This window comes from Lemur catta, chromosome 4 (assembly GCF_020740605.2).
Source record: "Lemur catta isolate mLemCat1 chromosome 4, mLemCat1.pri, whole genome shotgun sequence".
Taxonomy (NCBI): domain Eukaryota; kingdom Metazoa; phylum Chordata; class Mammalia; order Primates; family Lemuridae; genus Lemur; species Lemur catta.
The window spans coordinates 32,273,363-32,291,812 of NC_059131.1; the positions used below are offsets into that span (position 1 = coordinate 32,273,363).

The window sequence follows — 18,450 nt, forward strand, 5'->3', positions numbered from 1 at the left end:
TGGTAAATGTGAGCTATAGTTTCTCAATGATTATTTTTCTTGTATCTTTGAAAGCTAGCATTTAAGGGGGAAAAAGCCACGTTCCTAAGGTTTTTATTCTCCTCTCCCTAGCTTAGTTGACCCCTGTGCTACTGTTCTAAATCCTAGACCATTTGCAGAGATGGTTTATTTTGCTGATAAACTCAGTGGATTGATTTTAGTGTGTAATCTTTCAAGGAATGAGAATAGCAGTTGTTCAAACTTGTAGTACTTGCAATGGTTTATTATTATATATGCTGGATAATTTTTTTCTTTTTAAAATTTGTTTGGTAATTTGTGGGTAGATGTATTAACTTAGAAACAGGGTTTCAGTGGATTTGCCTCGTATATTTATGTTGTAACTTTTCCAGACCATTGAGTTTATGTTTGAACTAAACAAACTGCTAATTTTATTTCAGAAACAAATACGAATACAAGAAGCTAAAATAATAGAAGAGAAAGCAGCTAAGATCAAAGAATGGGTAACAGTTAAGTTAAATGAGGTATTTATTGCTGCCTTTTTCCTTTTCTTTACCTTCTTTTAAATAAATAAAACATCAGAATGTATGATTATTCTGAAGGAAACAAAAAATCTTGATTGGTTGGTGGTGCTGTTGCCTTTTGGCAAAATTGGGATGGGTAGTTTTCATTTTAATATCCAGTGTATTTCTAAAATTAAACATATCGATAGACTCATGATTATCAGTGTAAATAGCCTCATTCTGACCGATTTTAGTTCTAATTAGTAAATTTTAAATAATTGTAGAACATATATGTGTATCTCACAAAATTAATGTATTTGGTATCTGAGAAGCATATATTATTTAGTTTATATGACAGTTTAATACTGACATATTTTGGGTGAAATATTTTAAAGTGAAATAGGGGGTGAAAACATTTAAAAGTCTTAGTTTTTGAAAAACTAAATGTTAATGCCATAATTATCTAGATTATTTCAGCCTGTGCTGAAAAGTAATCTGATATTTGCTTATCATTTCTTTTGTATGTTGCTTGCATATAGAGTAACTAGATATTAACATTTTCCAAATATTATAATTTATTAGAACATTTTGAAAATGTTATCTCTATATAAAAGAATACCATTATATTCTTTTAGCTGGAACTGGAGAATCAGAATCTTCGTTTAATCAACCAAAACCAAACTGAAGAGATAAGAACAATGCAGTCAAAACTACAAGGTACAAATACTTTGACTAAGATAGCTTATTTGGATTTATTTGGCTATTTAAGAGTGTACTATTTTTTTCTGATGTTTCAAAGACAGAATTATGAACATCAGACAAAAAGTTATCGTCATAAAATGAAAGAGAATTTCTAAACAAACCAGAACTCCTGCAACCCAAGTGAATGTTGGGCCTGAAAATGGAAGACAAAAAGAGATGGGATTGATGATGTACAGGTCTTCCAAAGTGATCACTACATAGGTCAGAAAAATATGACCAGATACTCATTTTGCTTCTCTCTATTTTTAAAGGCCTTCTGTCTGTCCCCTTTTTAGAACTGTAATAAGTCCCAGAGAGTCCAACTTGCTGAAAGTACTGTATGTTGACATTAAACCAGGAGGTCAGGAACCATGTGCAGTGCGTTCCAACTAGGGGTTTAGAACCTGCAGCCTTGGGGCCACATGTGGCCTTCTGGATCCTTGAGTGTGGCCTTTTGACTGAATCTAAACATTATTAAAAGGATTTGTTCTATAAAATTTGGATTCAGTCAAGGAGCTGCACTTGGGGATCTAGGGGGTCACATGTGTCCTTGAGGCCGCCTTACCACACCAGGTGGTGGGTTAAAAGTATTTATATTCGAGAGGCAGGTACTCCAAAAGTCTAAGAAGATTTGAACTTTGGTCTCAGAAAGAGAATAGGCCCTTTTAGTGGTCACAGATATGGTACAATTGTAACTTCATTGAGGACTTTGGATGAGGCAGGCTCCTTGGCTTCACACATACTGAATGTGTCACTGAGCTTAGCATTATTTGAGAGAAGCTCTGAGGCACTTCTGTATGTTCTTAGATGCCTGAGCTTGTGGTTAGTTGGATGTGATGTCATAACTCGGACTGGTCACTCATGACCTTTCCCCATTTGGGTTTTCTGGATGAGGATTTGAATCCTGTCGAATGTGAGTATCCACTGAAGATCCACTTACAAACTCAAGAATGTCAGCAGTGAGATTGGGCTATTTAGAAAGACACGTACCTCCAGAGTTTCTTTATAACTTTTGGCTGCTTACAAATATTAAATCAAAAGGAATATTTCCCACTCTTGAGATAATTCACAAAAATATTTTACAAGCTCTGAAGTCACTTTTCATAATTTAAAAATTGATAATATTGTTAAACTTCACTTTTAGTCTTCAAAATGTAGAGCAGCACTTTTTAATAGAACTTTCTGTGATGAGGGAAGTATTCTATATCTTCCAATGTATTGGCCACTAGCCATATGTAACTATTGAGCACTTGAAACATGAGTAGAGGCAACTGAGGAACTGAATTTCATGTTTTATTTAATTTGAAGTGATTTAAATTTAAATTGCTGTACGTTATTAGTGGCGACCATATTGGGCAGCACAGCTGGACATTAGTGAATAACCTGAAGAGGTTAACACTATTTGAATATTTAATTTCAGGTATATTTGCTTCAAACAGTAAGTCAGTCATATTATTTTCTGTTTTTGTTTTGTATCATGGTTTTCAAAAGTGATTGAAATTCTTACAGCCTGAATATTTTGAACAGAAGCTTATGATATGAATAAAATTTTTTCAATGCATAGGGTTACTTTCTTTTCACCTTCAAAGCTTAAGTGTGGATGGCACAACTATCATCCGATAAAGGTTTCCTTAGTCTCAAACTCTTGGCCTCAAGCGGTCCTCCAGCCTCAGCCTCCCAAAGTGCTGGGATTACAGGTGTGAGTCACTGCACTCAGCCGAGATTTACTAAACACTTGGTACACTGTTCTGGCGATAGCCATGCACGTGAACATTGAGTTGAAAAGGAGGTGAATCAAGCAGGGTGTATGTGTGGTTCATGCTTATTAGACCCATGGCCTGGAACAGAGGTTTTCAAACTTTATTTAGCAACAGAACACCTTTTTAAAATAAATAAATAAATAAAATTTTCTGTAGAATCTCAGTAGATAAGACAGATAAAAGCATCGTTGATAGGTCCAGAGGTCTGCTGACTTAGCATCCTCCACAGCTCTTATTGTACCCTTTGGGACATTTCCACAAAGCTCTGCAGTTTCACAAAATACATTGGATAAATACTGATATGATACGAAGAACATGGGCTTTGAAGTCAGCTTTAATGCCCTGCTTTTTAACAACTGTGTTATATCTCTAGAAATTGTTTTTCCCATTAGTAAAATCATGATTGTAATAGTGCCTTACTGGTTTCATGGGGGCTTATATAGAATTGTTGATTATAGGGCATAGGAAAATATTTTGTCTACTGCATGTTAATACTAGTTGCTATCATTTTCTCCACCCGTATGATAAAAAAATAGGTGCTCCTACAGTTGATCTGGAATTCTATGTTTAGAATTAAAGTTTCAGATCTGTGTGACATTCACCCTTGTTGAAATAGGTTAGATGTACTTAGCCCATTCCCAAAAGCTTGATATTTTCCATGATATCCTTAGCTTACAATTCTGGTCTTTACTGGCAGCCTCTTATGTCTTATACACTAAGAGATATTAATCCTTGGAAACTAGGGTTAGACTTGAGAAGAATAGATGTAATGTAGTACTTTTAAAATATATATGCATATATAGTTATTGCAATATTACTGTGAGAGATGATCAACATAAAAATATTAAAAGATACATCTAAGAGAAAATACTACATAAAGATATTTTTCTTATACTGTACTCAGTTATCAGTTGCTATTTAACTTAATCCTTTGGTGCTCTCCTGGAGTTAAGAAATTTCTTTGGAAATTTTTCTTACTCGGATCACCATGCTTTTAGATCTTAAAAGCAGCAATGTTAAAAGTCCTAGAGATGAATTAAACCCATGATTAGGTGCTGACCGAATAATCACTCCACTAGCTGTCTAAATTCTTTACCTCTACCCCCGTTTTTTTCTCTAAAGAAGTGATTAAAGCTCTTTATATTTTGGTCACCATAGACCAAGCCCCTCCATGTGCTTTCTTCTCATTACTGAAAACTAAGACTAAGTAAAAGTCATTATAGTGATTATGTGCTATTTGCCCCAATGATGATCCAAATTTCCTTTGGTTGCTCACAGTTAGTGCCATACTGCACAAATTTTACCAGTACTTAATTGGTATTTATCAACACTTGATTTTACAAGAATCTCTTACTCTCTAATTATTTATAATCTTCTTTTTGTTTGTTTTGGTTGAGAACTAACTACTCTTAAAGGGATTAGATATTTTTCCTCTCTGCAGTTAAATATTTTAACATTCAAAATATATAAAACCAATTTTATTTATTTTTATTTATTTATTTTTGAGACAAGATCTCTGCTTTGTTGCTTAAGCTGAACAAAGTGCACTCACAGCTCAATGAAGCCCTTAACTCGTGGGCTCAAGGGATCCTCCTGCCTTAGCCTCCCAAGTGGGTGGGACTACAGGTGTTCGCCACCACACCTAGCTAATTTTTAAATTCTTTATAGAGATGGGGATCTCACTATGTTGCCCATGTTGGTCTTGAACTCCTGGCCTCAAGCAATCCTCTTGTCGTGACCTCCCAAAAAGTGCTGAGATTACAGGCATGAGCCACTGGGCTGGCCCAGATTTTAAATATAGGCATGTGATACTCATCATTGAAGGTTCAGTGTTATTTATTATATGTAAATAAAGATGAACTTCAGGTTTTTTTCTGTTATAAAGAGTGATTTGTCTAAGTTTTTAATATGCTTGGTTCTGTGTTTAATAAACTGCTACAAAAATATTCAAATCTTAATTTTGATTAACAACCTTGCAGAAGTTCAAGGAAAGAAAACGTCCATTGTCTCTACACTAAAGCTTTCAGAAGGCCAGCGCCTGAGCAGTTTGACCTTTGGATGCTTTTTATCTCGAGCAAGGAGTCCTCCTAAAGTAGTAAAAGCTGAGGAAATGCGCAAAATTTCATCTAAAGAACCTGAGTTCACTGAAGGAAAAGGCATAGAAGGTATTTATGGACTATAGGAATTTACTTTGGCCTTGTTTTTGAAAGGACAAATCATTTGCTAAGATTAATCCAAATATAGCATATTTTTTTCCTTACAACTTGGTGTTTTATGAGAGTATTTCTAAAGAGCAACACAGAGTTTAACTTTGTGTATCTAATTATTTTGTGTTTTCTGAGAGTCTTTGCCAGTGATGTGTAGGAGAAACTGATTTTCCCTTTGTATTTATTTATTTTAAAGTTTTAGGCTGGGTGCAGTGGCTCACGCCTGTAATCCTAGCACTTTTGGAGTCCTAGGTGGGAGGATAGCTTGAGGCCAGGAGTTTGAGACCCCTGCTCTACAAAAAATACAAAAATTAGCCTCATGTGGTGGTGAGAGCCTGTAGTCCCAGCTACTTGGGAGGCTGAAGCAGGAGGATCTCTGGAGCCCAGGAATTTGAGGTTGCAGTGAGCTATGATGGTACCACTGCACTCTAGCCCAGGTGATAAAGTGAGACCCCATCTCAAAAAATTTTTTTTAATTATTTATTTATTTTTTGAGAGATAGGGTCTTGTTCTGCTCCCCAAGCTGAAGTGCAGTGCTGCAATCATAGCTCACTGCAACCTTAAATTCCTGGGCTGGAGTGATCCTCCTGCCTCAGCCTCCCAAGTAGCTGGGACTACAGGCTCGCACCACCACATGAGGCTAATTTTTGTATTTTTTGTAGAGCAGGGGTCTCACTCTGTTGCCCAGGCTGGTCTCGAACTCCTGGCCTCAAGCAATCCTCCCACCATGGCCTCCCAAAATGCTGGAATTATAGGTGTGAGCCACCGTGCCCTGCTGATTTCTCTTCTTAATACTTTTCCTGCAGTAGGTGGAAGTGATATTTAAAATTAAATCGAGGTGCAGTGGCCCATGCCTATAGCTGAGGCGGGAGGATTGCTTGAGCTCAGGAGCTTGAAGCCAGCCTGGGCAACATGGCAAGACCCCATCTCTTAAAAATAAACAAATAAATAAATAAAAGTTACAAGTTTATATTCCTATCTACAAGGTCCTGTATTTGTTCTAGCTGAGTTTCAGATTAGAACTATGAATTTCCTATTATTTATTTAAAATATAAAAATTACCTAATATTAAACAGGAAATTAAATATGACATAGCAAACTTACAAAGAAAAGAACCCTAGAGGATAATTTAGTGACTGCTTTGACTTTCCCTTTAGTGCTTCAAAGGGAAAATGTTTACCTAGATATTTAAACCCTGGTTCTGTGTGCATATTTCTCCTTTTAGTCTTAAAGCACCTCTAACTTTTGCTTTGCTTTGCAGCTGCTGGCTTTGCTGTCTCTAGTGAATCTCTGTTGTTGACTTTTCCCAAGAACTTTAGAGAGGCTGCTTCTCTATTTTCAGTTCCAGCTTCCTTCCTCCAAAGGAGAAAAATTATAACCCTAAAAGTTATCTCTCTCTAGTCTCTATGCTTGGGTATGAAATTATGAGAACTGCATAATGTTTTTCCAGTCAGAAGGCTCCTTTGCTCCTTGCTTTCAATGCATTACTTGCATTTTCTTTTCTTTTTTGAGAAGCCATTTTAATTTCCTTCCCCCTTTCCAACAGTCAGTTACGTACAGCTGAGGTTGCCTGCACTAAAGCTCTTGCTCAGTTGCAAATTTAACAAAGTACCTGATACCAAATTTTAGAGTTTATTTGTTCAGCCTCTAGTTCCTTAATTATGAAGGTGCTATGTATGTTTTTCGTGTTTTCAAAGTTTCTCTTCTACTCTTCAGTCTAAAGTTTTAATTCATTATTTATGAAACCACTGGTTTATTCTATTATGTTATAAATAAAAATAAGCCATACCTAAAAACATTTTTAAAGATTGTTATTCTAAAAACATACTTTGTAGTTATGATGAAACCAAAAGTAGAACAAGGAAAGCTTTTGCCTGTTTATGTTTTCTTCATGATTTTGCATATTTCATGTATTGACGCTTGAGTGCAAAGTTTGTTTCTTACTCTAGAGCTTTGTATTTATGATGTTTAAATTTCCTTTATGATAATTTTGAAATTTAGTTGAAAGAAGGCTGTCATTTTCTTTGCTTCTAAAATAGAATTAATGGTGTTCATTTTTTTGGTGGCTGTTTTCTTTGGTAGTCAGATTGCCCTGTTTCACATTTTGTTTCTCTTATTTTCTCTCTATAGACTGTTTTCAGGTTTTTTCCCAGTATGTTTCTTTGAAAAAAGAAAAATTTCATCTTGAAACTATTATATTGAAGTGTTAGGACTCTGTGTTTTACATAAAGCTTATAGTTTTCAAACTTTTGTTTAAAAAGGACATAAAGCTAACAAAGAATAATGTAAATTACTTTTATTCATATGAAATTGCCAGTTTCAGCAGTGTAGTTCCAGAAAGCTAAATGTACAGAAAGATTATTAAAGGCAACATGCTGATATGATCTATTCTTTTCTAGAAATGGAAATTCCAGAAAAGTCTGTTGATAACCAAGTTCTAGAAAACAACAGAAGCCAGAGAACATCGCATCAAACTCCTTGTGGCTCAGAGCAGAATCGGAATACAAGAACAAGCTTTGGAACAGAGGGTGGCATATCCCAGAATTCCAGGGCTCCAGTGAGTGACTGGAGTTCTGATGAGGAAGATGGGAGCAAAGGAAGATCCAAGTCCAGGTGCACGTCCACCCTTTCCAGTCACACCTCAGAGGAAGGAGTCCAGTGCAGCAGGATGGGGAGCGAAATGTATCTGACAGCATCTGATGACAGCAGTTCTATATTTGAAGAAGAGACTTTTGGCATAAAGAGACCAGAACACAAGAAGCTATATTCTTGGCAACAGGAGGCACAATGGAAAGCTCAGAATAGTCTTCTTGGAAAGGGAAATTCTGAGTCAAGTAAAAAGGAACAAGATAGTTCCTCAGATGAACTGAATAAAAAATTTCAGTCTCAGAGACTGGATTATTCATCTTCATCAAGTGAGGCCAACACCCCAAGCCCTATTTTGACCCCAGCTTTAACTCCAAAACATCCTAACTCACTCCCTGGAAAAGGAACACAATTAGTGCCTTCATCAAACCTGCCACCCCCAAAGTTAAGGATTCCTAATGTTTTCAGTATAAGTGTAGCACTAGCCAAAAGGCACTTAAGCCAGCCACAGTTAAGTTCCGACAGGATGTTTGGTACAAACAGAAATGCTATAAGCATGATACGACCACTGAGACCTCAGGAAACAGATCTTGATCTAGTTGATGGTGACAATACAGAAATTTTAGAGAATATGGACACGAGTTGTGATGATGGATTATTTTCTTATGACTCCCTGGAATCTCCATGTTCAGATGAGCAGGAAATCTGTGACTCGGCAAAGAAGGCAGCATGTAGCAAACCTCCAACTCCTCCCCTGCACCGTTTTCCTTCTTGGGTAATTATATTGCTGTGTACAACACAGACACAGTAGTTTTTCCTCAACACTCATTTTCAGGTTTTACTTCTTTTCCTGATCCTATTCAAATCCAGCTTTGTTCGGACATTTTCCAGTTTTCAGAATATAATTTCCTCTTCTCTTCCCCCACTGAGTTCTGAATCAGTTGAGAAATAAGACAACGATAAGACAGATGGGAGATTAAAATATTACCTTATTTACTGATAAAACTGATTTTAGAGAATTGGTGGGCTAACGAGCTTTCTGGTACTGAACTTCGGAATTAGCTAGATTTATTCACCCAGTCCCAGGCCACACTGGACCACCACAGCTTCCTCCAGTGCGGCCGTGGCCCTCTAAAACTTAAAACCTCGAGAAACAAAACAGACTCTTGTTTCCTGCAGGTAGCTACTTCTCGAGAGAAAGGAGAGAGGAAGGTGCAGGCTCTATGTGCTAGTTTCTCCCTCTAAGCTTACCAATGACATTATGCCACTCCTCCTCCTGGAAGGGAGAAAGTGGATGGGTGGAGAGAGATGAGGAGTGTTCGTTTACTGGAGCTCCCTCCACATGGAAGGAAACATTGGGGGGTAGGGAAGAAGAGTTTCCCCTAACTGATACTTTTGGGTCATTTCTGAACCAAGACAATTAACTATTCTTAGTCATCAGTTTTTGAACATAGTCATTTACTCTATTGGCTTTAAGAGAAATTTAATTTTCTTCATGAGCTTATATATCCCTTGCTTTAACCAAAGCATCCTTCTACAGATCTAGAATAGATTGAATCTTCTTCTCTTGAAACATTGACCATTAATATGATAATTAACCTATCAATTGTGTGATTCTTCTTAAGAATATCCATATTGCTAGATTTAAAAAAATTCTTCCTATATTTGAAACAAGGCAAAATGATCAGTTCTTATAGACTTAAGTTTTTCTTCACATATTGCTATAATTTAACCTTTGCCTCCAGGTAAACATTGGGGGGTTGCAGGATTTTTTGGTTTTTGGAGTCATGTTCTTTTATTATTATTTTTTTATTTCAAGACTGATGTAATTTTAAGCAAATTAGAGCAGCCGTGTTTTCCTTGTATAAATTCAGACCTTAAGATGTATCTGCACTTATTTGCTTTCAAGAGGACATTTCATTTCAATATCCACATGAAATTGTCTGTAGTTTATTACTAAATTCTGGATGGCACAAAAAAGTGGAAATTAATGGCACGTGAATCTCTGGAATTCCAATTATTTTATCCTTTAGGCAGTAAGAAGTCGAAATTTTGCGTCTTTTATTATATTGAGATTTTCAGAGATTTAAGTTAGGCTTTCAAGTTCATTTTATTTGGCAAACGATTTCACTACTTTTTTGCCTTTCTCTCTTCTCCTCCTCTAATGAAACTATTCCTGAAAAAGCCTTTCAGCAGACTGGCCAAATTTGAAGTTTTATTTCTGTGTTTGCTAGGTACTTTCAGGTTTCAAGGAAAAGAGATGTGTTCTAGTTACCTCAATTAATACGAGTATTTTAAGGATTTTTAAGAGTTTATTTTAAGGCATAATATGTCCTTATTGAACTGGAATATCATTCAAAATATAATAGTTGCTGTAGTAGGACAACATGTGATGATTCAGCAGCACCTCTGATAGGCAGCTTCTTAGAAACAGATGACACCCATTGCCCCTACTCCAGTGGCTCAGCTTGTCCTCTCAGGCCTATGGTGATTCTCTTTCTTCTCCTACTAACTCTCTCCCTGACTCTCTCATGGCTTCTAACTGTCTCACATCTGCTTACTTCCTTATTTTTATATGTCCTTCTATTCTGCCCACTCTGCTGGTTTGTGTTTGTGTATCTATCTCCCAACCACACACTCAAAGAAACTGCATCTGATTCATTCAGTCAGCCACTCTTCAATCTAGAGTGTCCCTAGTAGAGATCTCATGCCAGTTCCGTATCAGAGTGCTGACTAGCCTAAAGAGGACAGCCCTATTTGCCCACTATGTCCTGATCCAGTCAACTATGCCCAGGTTAGACCCACTACAAAGTTAAAGACCTGGGGATCTATGAATTAAGAGCCACCTGGATTCCCTTTCCTCATGGGGTAGGGCTGAAAGCTTTTCCAGTATCTATTTTGGAGGTCTCTGTCAGAGAAAAAGAGAAAACAAAGTAACCTACTTTTGGAACAAGATAATACAAATTCCATTGCAATTCTTACATGCATTTATTGTTTGACCTTAGCTATTTCTTCTGCCTGATTGAAAAGTACATTGAAATAAGAAAGTGATAGCATTTAATGCTACTGTATGGTTTCTGACTTCAGATTTTTCCTTATTTTTTTTAAACCATGTTCCAGATTGGTAGAATGTTAAAGGTGGTGTTTATGTGTAGTCAATGATTGTGAATGGTTTCTGGCTTCATCCTACAGTCATTCAAGGTTTTTATTTTTTTTTCCTTTAACCATAATCTATAATGGTAAGAATATTGAAGGTAGTGTTTACATGTAGTCAGTGATTGTGAATAAGCTTTTTCTTACTTTTTCCCTGTCTTCAAAAGAATTTAAAATGCCAACCAAAAATTTGGGAACAAAGATAAACAATGGAATGACTAATGGATGGAAGAAATCTCTGCAGTATTATTCACAATGGCATATTTTAGTTGGCACTGATAGTGTTTTATAATGCTGTACTCTGGTGAATATTAAATGAAAAACATGTGTATTGAAAGTAATCATTTCTTTGCTTTAAATACCCTGTTCAAATCTCTCTTTACATTAGGAAAGCAGAATTTATGCTGTAGCCAAATCAGGCATTCGAATGTCTGAGGCCTTCAATGTGGAGAAAGTGAATAAAAGTAAGTGCTTTTGCATGCTACAACGTGGATGAACCTTCAGGACATTATGCTAAGTGATAGTATAATAGGAAAACATAGTACAATCACAAAAAGACAAATACTCTATGATTCCACTTAAATGAGGCATCTAAAGTAGTCAAATTGATAGGAACAGAAAGTATAATAGAATGGTAGTTGCCAGGGGATGGGGAGAGATTTGCAAAATGGAAAAGTTCTAGAGGTTTCTTTTACAATGATGTGAGTACACTTATCACTACTGAACTGTACACTTAAAAATGGACAAGGTGGTAAATTTTATGTTATGTGTTATTTACCACAATAAAAAAATATTTTAAAAAGTCAATGATTTTGTATTACTGTTTCACTAGCCAAGAACCTCCTAAATATCTAAAGTCATTGGAATATATAGCATTATGTAAACTTTCAAAAAATTATTTGTAAAGTTGCTGATTTATATTTTAAAATTGATATTCATTTTACTCAGTATAGAGACACAAATATCTTCAACTCTGAGGTATGATTTTTACCTGAAAGAAACTAAAGCAGAGAAACTGTGGCATTTCAGCTGTTTAAAATTGTAAAAAATATTGATCTCTATGTTCTTTTGTCCCAGGGTTTAAAACACATTCCTTCCTTCCTTCCTTCCTTCCTTCCTTCCTTCCTTCCTTCCTTCCTTCCTTCCTTCCTTCCTTCCTTCCAAGAAACTCTTAAAGAAACAATGCATTCCCATTACAAAAAATAAAACCAAACAACAGAGAGCTGTATGGAGTAAAAAGAGAAATTTTCCTGTGATTCTTTCTACCAGCCCCTCTCTATCCCACCACTGATTCATATCTTAGAGGTAACCATTAATGTTCTGTTCCTTTTCAGTGATCTTCTGTTCTTACCATTCAGGAAATTATATTCTAATCTTTCAACATCAGATTCATCTGAATAAAAGCTTAAGAATGATTATGTTTTAATACCATGTCAGTAATAGGGCTATGAATAGTCAGAGATCATCTTCATTCCGTACTACTCACTGAATCAGTCAGTAAGCAGTTGATTATACTTAGTTCTGTCCAGCCTGAGATAAGTGTGTATGGAGATGCCAAAGAAATAAAAGCTGTGGTTCTTGCTCTCAAAGAGCCTACAATCTAGCTGGGGCACTAGAACACATCAGGAAATAATAAACCATGTAAAAAAGTGTATAAATCTGTAAATGCCATAATTCATAACGTAGACTATATAATTAGTAATTAGTAATCACATGTGTTCATCCAATATCTCTTTAACTGGAAATTATATTAATTCATAAGAAATAGACCAATATGCTATTAATAGTTAGAAGGTTTTATTTTTAAAAAATGTTGTTTTCTGTTTCAGATTCTGTTGCAATGCTTTCATATACCACATCGGGACTTTATACATCTCTGATATACAAGAATATGACCACCCCAGTGTATACAACCTTGAAGGGGGTAACTCATTATTGTTACTGTTAAGCATATGGTTCTCTTCATGATGGATCAAGAAAACTGTTTATTCAAGCTCCAGATTCCATTCTTAACATTTTACACAGACTCTCCTTTTATAGAGTTTTAGATGTTCGTATTAATATGTTATAAAAAAGAAGAAATGGAAAGGTCTAGAGATGATATTTATTCTTATCAGTATTAGAGGTCTGAGTCTACTTTTGTTGTGTTCCATGTGATTCCCCTGACTACCCATGGCTGTTAAGTGTTTAAAGAAAACATATTATTAATGATGTAATGAAAACTGCTAGTTTAGAAAGATCTGTGCATCAGAGCCAGGGTACCCCTTCCTTGCTTGAAGTACCTAAATAAGGATCATCAGGTATCGACAACCTTATGTTTTTAGGAATCTTTTACAATTGATAAAAGCCTTGCTAATTAGAATTTGGGGTTTAACAACATGACTTTGACAACGGCAAAATATATTCTTGAATTCCTATTAAAAAATCATATTCTATGACTTCTTCCTGTAAAACATTCTGTATCTAAAGAGAGAGGTAATTTTAGAGATGGATACAGGGAGGCTGTTCCGCTTTTCTTTAGAAAGCAACCCAAATAAGTAACAGCCCTTTCCTGGATGACTCCTCGGGGTCAGAGGACGAAGACAGCTCCAGATCCAGCTCCCGGACATCAGAGTCAGACACGCGCAGTAGGAGTGGGCCAGGCAGCCCTAGAGCCATGAAACGAGGTGAGGGAAAATCGAAGGCATACAAGGCAACTCCATATTATTCAAAACATTTATTGGGAATTTTATCCCTGTAAGAGGATTTTTTTTTAAATCAAAGAACTTGCTTTAGAACATAGTGAAAAGAGTGTTAGCCTAGGACTGAGACATTTATGTTCTAGTTCTAATTCTCTTCTTAACTCTCTGTGATTCCAGACAAATTTTATAGTCTTTTTTTTTTTTTGGTTTGTTTTTAGCCTTGTCTTGTCTGTACAAGAGACATTACTTTATTGTTGGAATAAAGTGAGATAATTGGCCAAAATGAGGTTTCTCTTTTATAGTTATCATGTAGCATTTTGGATAATTTGTGAGATAGACTTATTTCAGCTCAATTTGTCATACTGCTAAGTGGCAGAAAATGTAAAGAAAAAGTTGTTGTTTAATCTAATAATAAAGTGGAAACCAACCGAAACTTCACCTTGGATGTGTCTATGATTTTTAGTGGACTTTGAAGAAATTTTGTATATAAGTAGAGGTTACAGAGAGATCTAATGCCACTGACATCTGTATTTTATAAAAGCCTTTAATGCAACATGGCATCTCTGTTGGTCTCCAGACTGTGTTCCATGGAACCTCTGGGTACTTCCAAACCCCTCAGCTTCAACTGGAGCTGCTCAGCTTTTATTGGGTTAACATTTTGGGCTTCCACTGGTCTTCTTACTCTTACTTTGCCCTCCCCACCCCCACCCCGCTACAGCCAGAATCAGGTGGTTATGGCACACTTTTGCTCAAAAGACTACAATGGCTCCTCATGATGGCTGTATTACATAATTCTTTTACATCTTTGACCTTATCTTCTCCTTTTTCCATCCTTACTCAGCTCTGGCCTCACTGGGCCTCCTGCTGTCCTTGAACATGTGAGGCATGCTTTTATTTCAGGACCTTTTGCACTGGTGTTTCCTCCACCTGGTATTCTTTTCCCAGATGTCTATATAGATGACTTCCTCACCTCCTTCAGTACATTGCTCAAACGATGCTTTCTCAGTGAGATCCACCATGGCCACACATTGAAATTGCAGTCCTTTGTCCTTCTTCTATGGCTGGCTCATTTTATTCCCTTTAATGTGCATTATGTTTTATTTTTCCATACCACTTACTGCCTATTTGTCCTTGATCTCCCTCCACTAGAATCTATGTTCTATAAGGGCCAAAATTTTTCTGTTTTGTTGGTGTTTTATCCCCAGCACCTCAGAGAGTGCCTGGCACACTGGCCCTGGGACTGGGAGCCTGAGATTTATACTCTAATATTGCCCCTTCCTAACTATGTGACTTTGGACAAATTCCTTAATCTCTGGGCCTTAGTCTCCTTAGAGAATTAGGGCATTAGCTAGGACAATCTCTGAGGTCCTTTGTATGTCTAAATTTTTGTTATTCTATGACAAAGATATCACAACTGTTATTAATACTTGTCTCAGTCAAATAAATAGTGTCATAAGAGTGACATTGTATTAATGTGTCCCTTAAATGTCAATAAACACTTTAAAAATATCTGGATATTGTAATAAATAATGACCTAAGTCCTTGATTTTATTTAATATATTCTACATCACCAATTGTAGTGACCCTTCATATGAGGCTTGCAACTCACAGGTAATTTTCTATAAAGTCGAGTGAATTAGTATGAAAATGTTCCATTGAATTTTACTTTATAGCTGCTGGCAAATGAAATAGTCTGTTTGTATCTTTAAATCTCATTGCTTATCTTTTATGAAAGATTTTTTAAAGCTGTAAAGCATTTAGTAGTTTATTAGAATTACATGAAAAGTGCTACTGAAATTGTGTTTTTTAAAAATGTAAACTTACTTTAAAAGTGATTACAGATATTAAGTGGTGTAAAATATGATTGTGAAACTCTTGATAAATTAAGGTTTAACATGTATTTTTCTACATGTCAATATGGACATACATATATTTTTAATTCTTAACAAAATACGCATTAGTAGACTATTGTATGTATTTTATATATGTAAAAATAGCTGTGGTTGTAATCATACCAAAATATTATTCATGTTCCTTTGACCTCCTTGGAGATTTGCATGACAGTCCCTACCCTTCATGGCCAAACGAATGAGAATATATCTAGTGTAGGGAGGCTTATCATTTAGGAATAGTTGCATTCCATGGGAGAGCTCAGACCTGGCATTTGGACCACCGCAGTGTTAAATATTGACTGGATTTATTTCTTTGTGTCTTTTAGGTGTGTCTCTCTCCTCTGTGGCTTCTGAAAGTGATTATGCTATTCCTCCTGATGCTTACTCCACAGACACAGAGTACTCACAGCCAGAGCAGAAGCTCCCTAAAACTTGTTCATCTTCTAGTGATAACGGGAAAAATGTAAACACTGAATCAAATATTTAAAAATTAAGGAATCAGTTAGTTTGAGCCTCCAAAAGGAAACTTAAAAAATGTTTTTAAATCTTTTAAAAATTAGGAACCACTGGAAAAATCTGGCTATTTATTAAAAATGAGTGGTAAAGTCAAGACGTGGAAGCGGAGGTGGTTTGTTCTGAAAGGTGGTGAATTGCTTTACTACAAATCTCCGGTGAGTGGAAAGTGCTTGCTATTTAGAAGTGAATTCCTCAAACTATAAATCAAACTTCTGATTGATTTTCTTCCCTGTAATGTAACTAATAATACAAACCATTATTATTACTATTAAAATTAATCACTTTACATTTGGTTTTCTTCCTTTCATACAGAGTGATGTAATTAGAAAACCCCAGGGCCATATTGAACTTAGTACATCCTGCAGTATTTTAAGAGGAGATAACAAACAAACAGTTCAGGTACTTAATTTTTTTTTTTTTGTATCATGCAAAACTCAATTCTTAATTATCCAAGCTAATGGAAAGGACATTGGGTAATTCAATATTCCTTTATTCATTTTGGGGTCAGTTTGATACCTCAAAAGTATGTGAAACTCCCAGATTTTTTAGTTAATCTGTAATATTACCTGTAATGAATCTGTAAGATAATCTGTTTGTGTTGGACAGCTCCCACTACACATTCTTTATCTTTCTTCCTTTATATTCTTCTTTCCCCATATTTAAGCTCCTAGGTGTTTTCAGCTCTCAAACTGTTAAGCTATTTTAGGGAAGGGTTATCTGATAAATGAATTCCCAATAAGATGTTAGTTGTATAATGTACTATTAAATTCAGAAGTGTTTGTATTTTATTGTAATACAGAATTGGAAAATGACAGTTTTTCTATGAACTTTAGATGCCATCACACCGAAGTGGGAAAGATATTGGTGAGCAGAGGGGCTGTCCTTCCAACTCACACCATAGAGGTCCTGCTGCCCATTTTACCCACACATAGGCCAGTTTTTCCCAAAACCTGTTACATTTAAAATGTGGGCTGCTGAGACAGTCTAGTATATGTAATTTAAATTCAGATACTTTATTTCTGAAATGCTTTCAATAACCATTATTTTCTTGCATTGCTTCTTTGGAGGGTGGAAGAGAACATTTGCTAGAAAGGTACATTATTAATGTTTCTAGTGGATTATACCTGAAAACTCTAAAATTCAGAAAGGAGAATCAGGGAAGGCTTTGTCTTGGAGTATGGCAGTTAAGAATCATTTGTAAGCTTCTAAAATCTCTAGAAAATTAGCAGTGTGATTAATTTGAGACTGGAAAATTATGAGTTCATAATACCTGATCACATATTAATTCCAAGAATTTCTCTTCTTATATGCAAAGTCTTCTCATTTTATTTATAGTCAATTTTTTCAGTTATATAAAAAACCCTTTAATTGCTAAAAAATGTGTTATTTTATTATAGTCTACCATTATGTTACTCATATCAACAGTCAGGAAGCCTGTAGCACATTTAAGGGAGAAAAGGAAAATATGACAATTAAACAAGATATAAAATCATGACCCCAAAGTTTAATATTATGAAATGTTTTAAAGTAAACTGAAGTTAAAAAATTATCTCAACAAAAATGTAATTATTATAATTTCACAAAGTGGTTAAAATATTCTGAATTATATGGAGTCATTCATTTATTATAGAACCTAGGACTCAAGGTTTAGCATGTTTGTTTCCATGTTAAGTAGTGATGTTTGAAGAATGGACAAGGAAATGCTAATAGTCCCAAATCTTTACAGTTTCCTCTCCTATGCCTTTTTCATCCCATTTTAGTTGACCACTGAAAAACACACATACTATCTGACTGCAGATTCTCCCAATATATTGGAAGAGTGGATTAAAGTGTTACAGAATGTTCTTCGAGTACAAGCTGCCAACCCACTTTTCCTGCAGCCTGAGGGCAAACCAACTGTGAAAGGATTGCTCACTAAGGTAGGAACCTCAGGTGCATAGCAATGTCCCAGGTAACTATGCAGATTAGCCCCCATTATGAAAAGTGGGTGTCAGAGAATATTTATATTATCTTGGGGTGGGGAAGGTTGTTTTCAATATAATGCCTAAGACAAGAACCATAAAGATAAAAATGTAAATGCTCTATCAAAAATTCTATAAGCAGATTGAGAAGAAGGATGAAAAACTTTCAAAAGGTATTTGAAACATCTGAAAACCAGTCAATATCCTTAATATTTAACAAGCTTTTTCTAATCAGTAAGTAAAGGATGAATACCAGTGGGGGGAAATGGAATAAAGAACTCAATGGGAAAGAAATAGAGGTAGTAGAGATGAGAAAAAATACAAGTGATCAATAAGCATATGGAAAAACATTTTATGATCACTAATAATTTTTTTAAAGTATAAATTCAAATAATGTATGTGTTTTTAAAAATCAGATGAAAGAGGCCGGGTGTGGTAGCTCATGCCTGTAAT

At 35.6% G+C, this 18,450-nt stretch overlaps 1 protein-coding gene across 7 annotated transcripts in view; it reads left to right on the forward strand.

Annotated features, from left to right (window-relative positions):
- PLEKHH2 (pleckstrin homology, MyTH4 and FERM domain containing H2) overlaps window positions 1-18,450 on the forward strand; it is an 88,504-nt gene that overhangs the window by 20,922 nt on the left and 49,132 nt on the right. For 6 of the 7 annotated variants that reach the window (XR_006734685.1, XR_006734686.1, XM_045549491.1 and 3 more), the window contains exons 5-15: window positions 438-521; window positions 1,136-1,217; window positions 4,981-5,166; window positions 7,608-8,569; window positions 11,336-11,411; window positions 12,777-12,871; window positions 13,469-13,613; window positions 15,847-15,983; window positions 16,081-16,191; window positions 16,349-16,435; window positions 17,797-17,955. Coding sequence is in view for 5 of the 7 variants with exons in the window: in XM_045549491.1 (XP_045405447.1) it covers window positions 438-521; window positions 1,136-1,217; window positions 4,981-5,166; window positions 7,608-8,569; window positions 11,336-11,411; window positions 12,777-12,871; window positions 13,469-13,613; window positions 15,847-15,983; window positions 16,081-16,191; window positions 16,349-16,435; window positions 17,797-17,955 (2,124 nt within the window). In the remaining 2 variants the exon portion in view is untranslated. The remainder of the gene's footprint in view (window positions 1-437; window positions 522-1,135; window positions 1,218-4,980; window positions 5,167-7,607; window positions 8,570-11,335; window positions 11,412-12,776; window positions 12,872-13,468; window positions 13,614-15,846; window positions 15,984-16,080; window positions 16,192-16,348; window positions 16,436-17,796; window positions 17,956-18,450) is intronic. The other variant, XM_045549492.1, reaches the window with a different exon arrangement.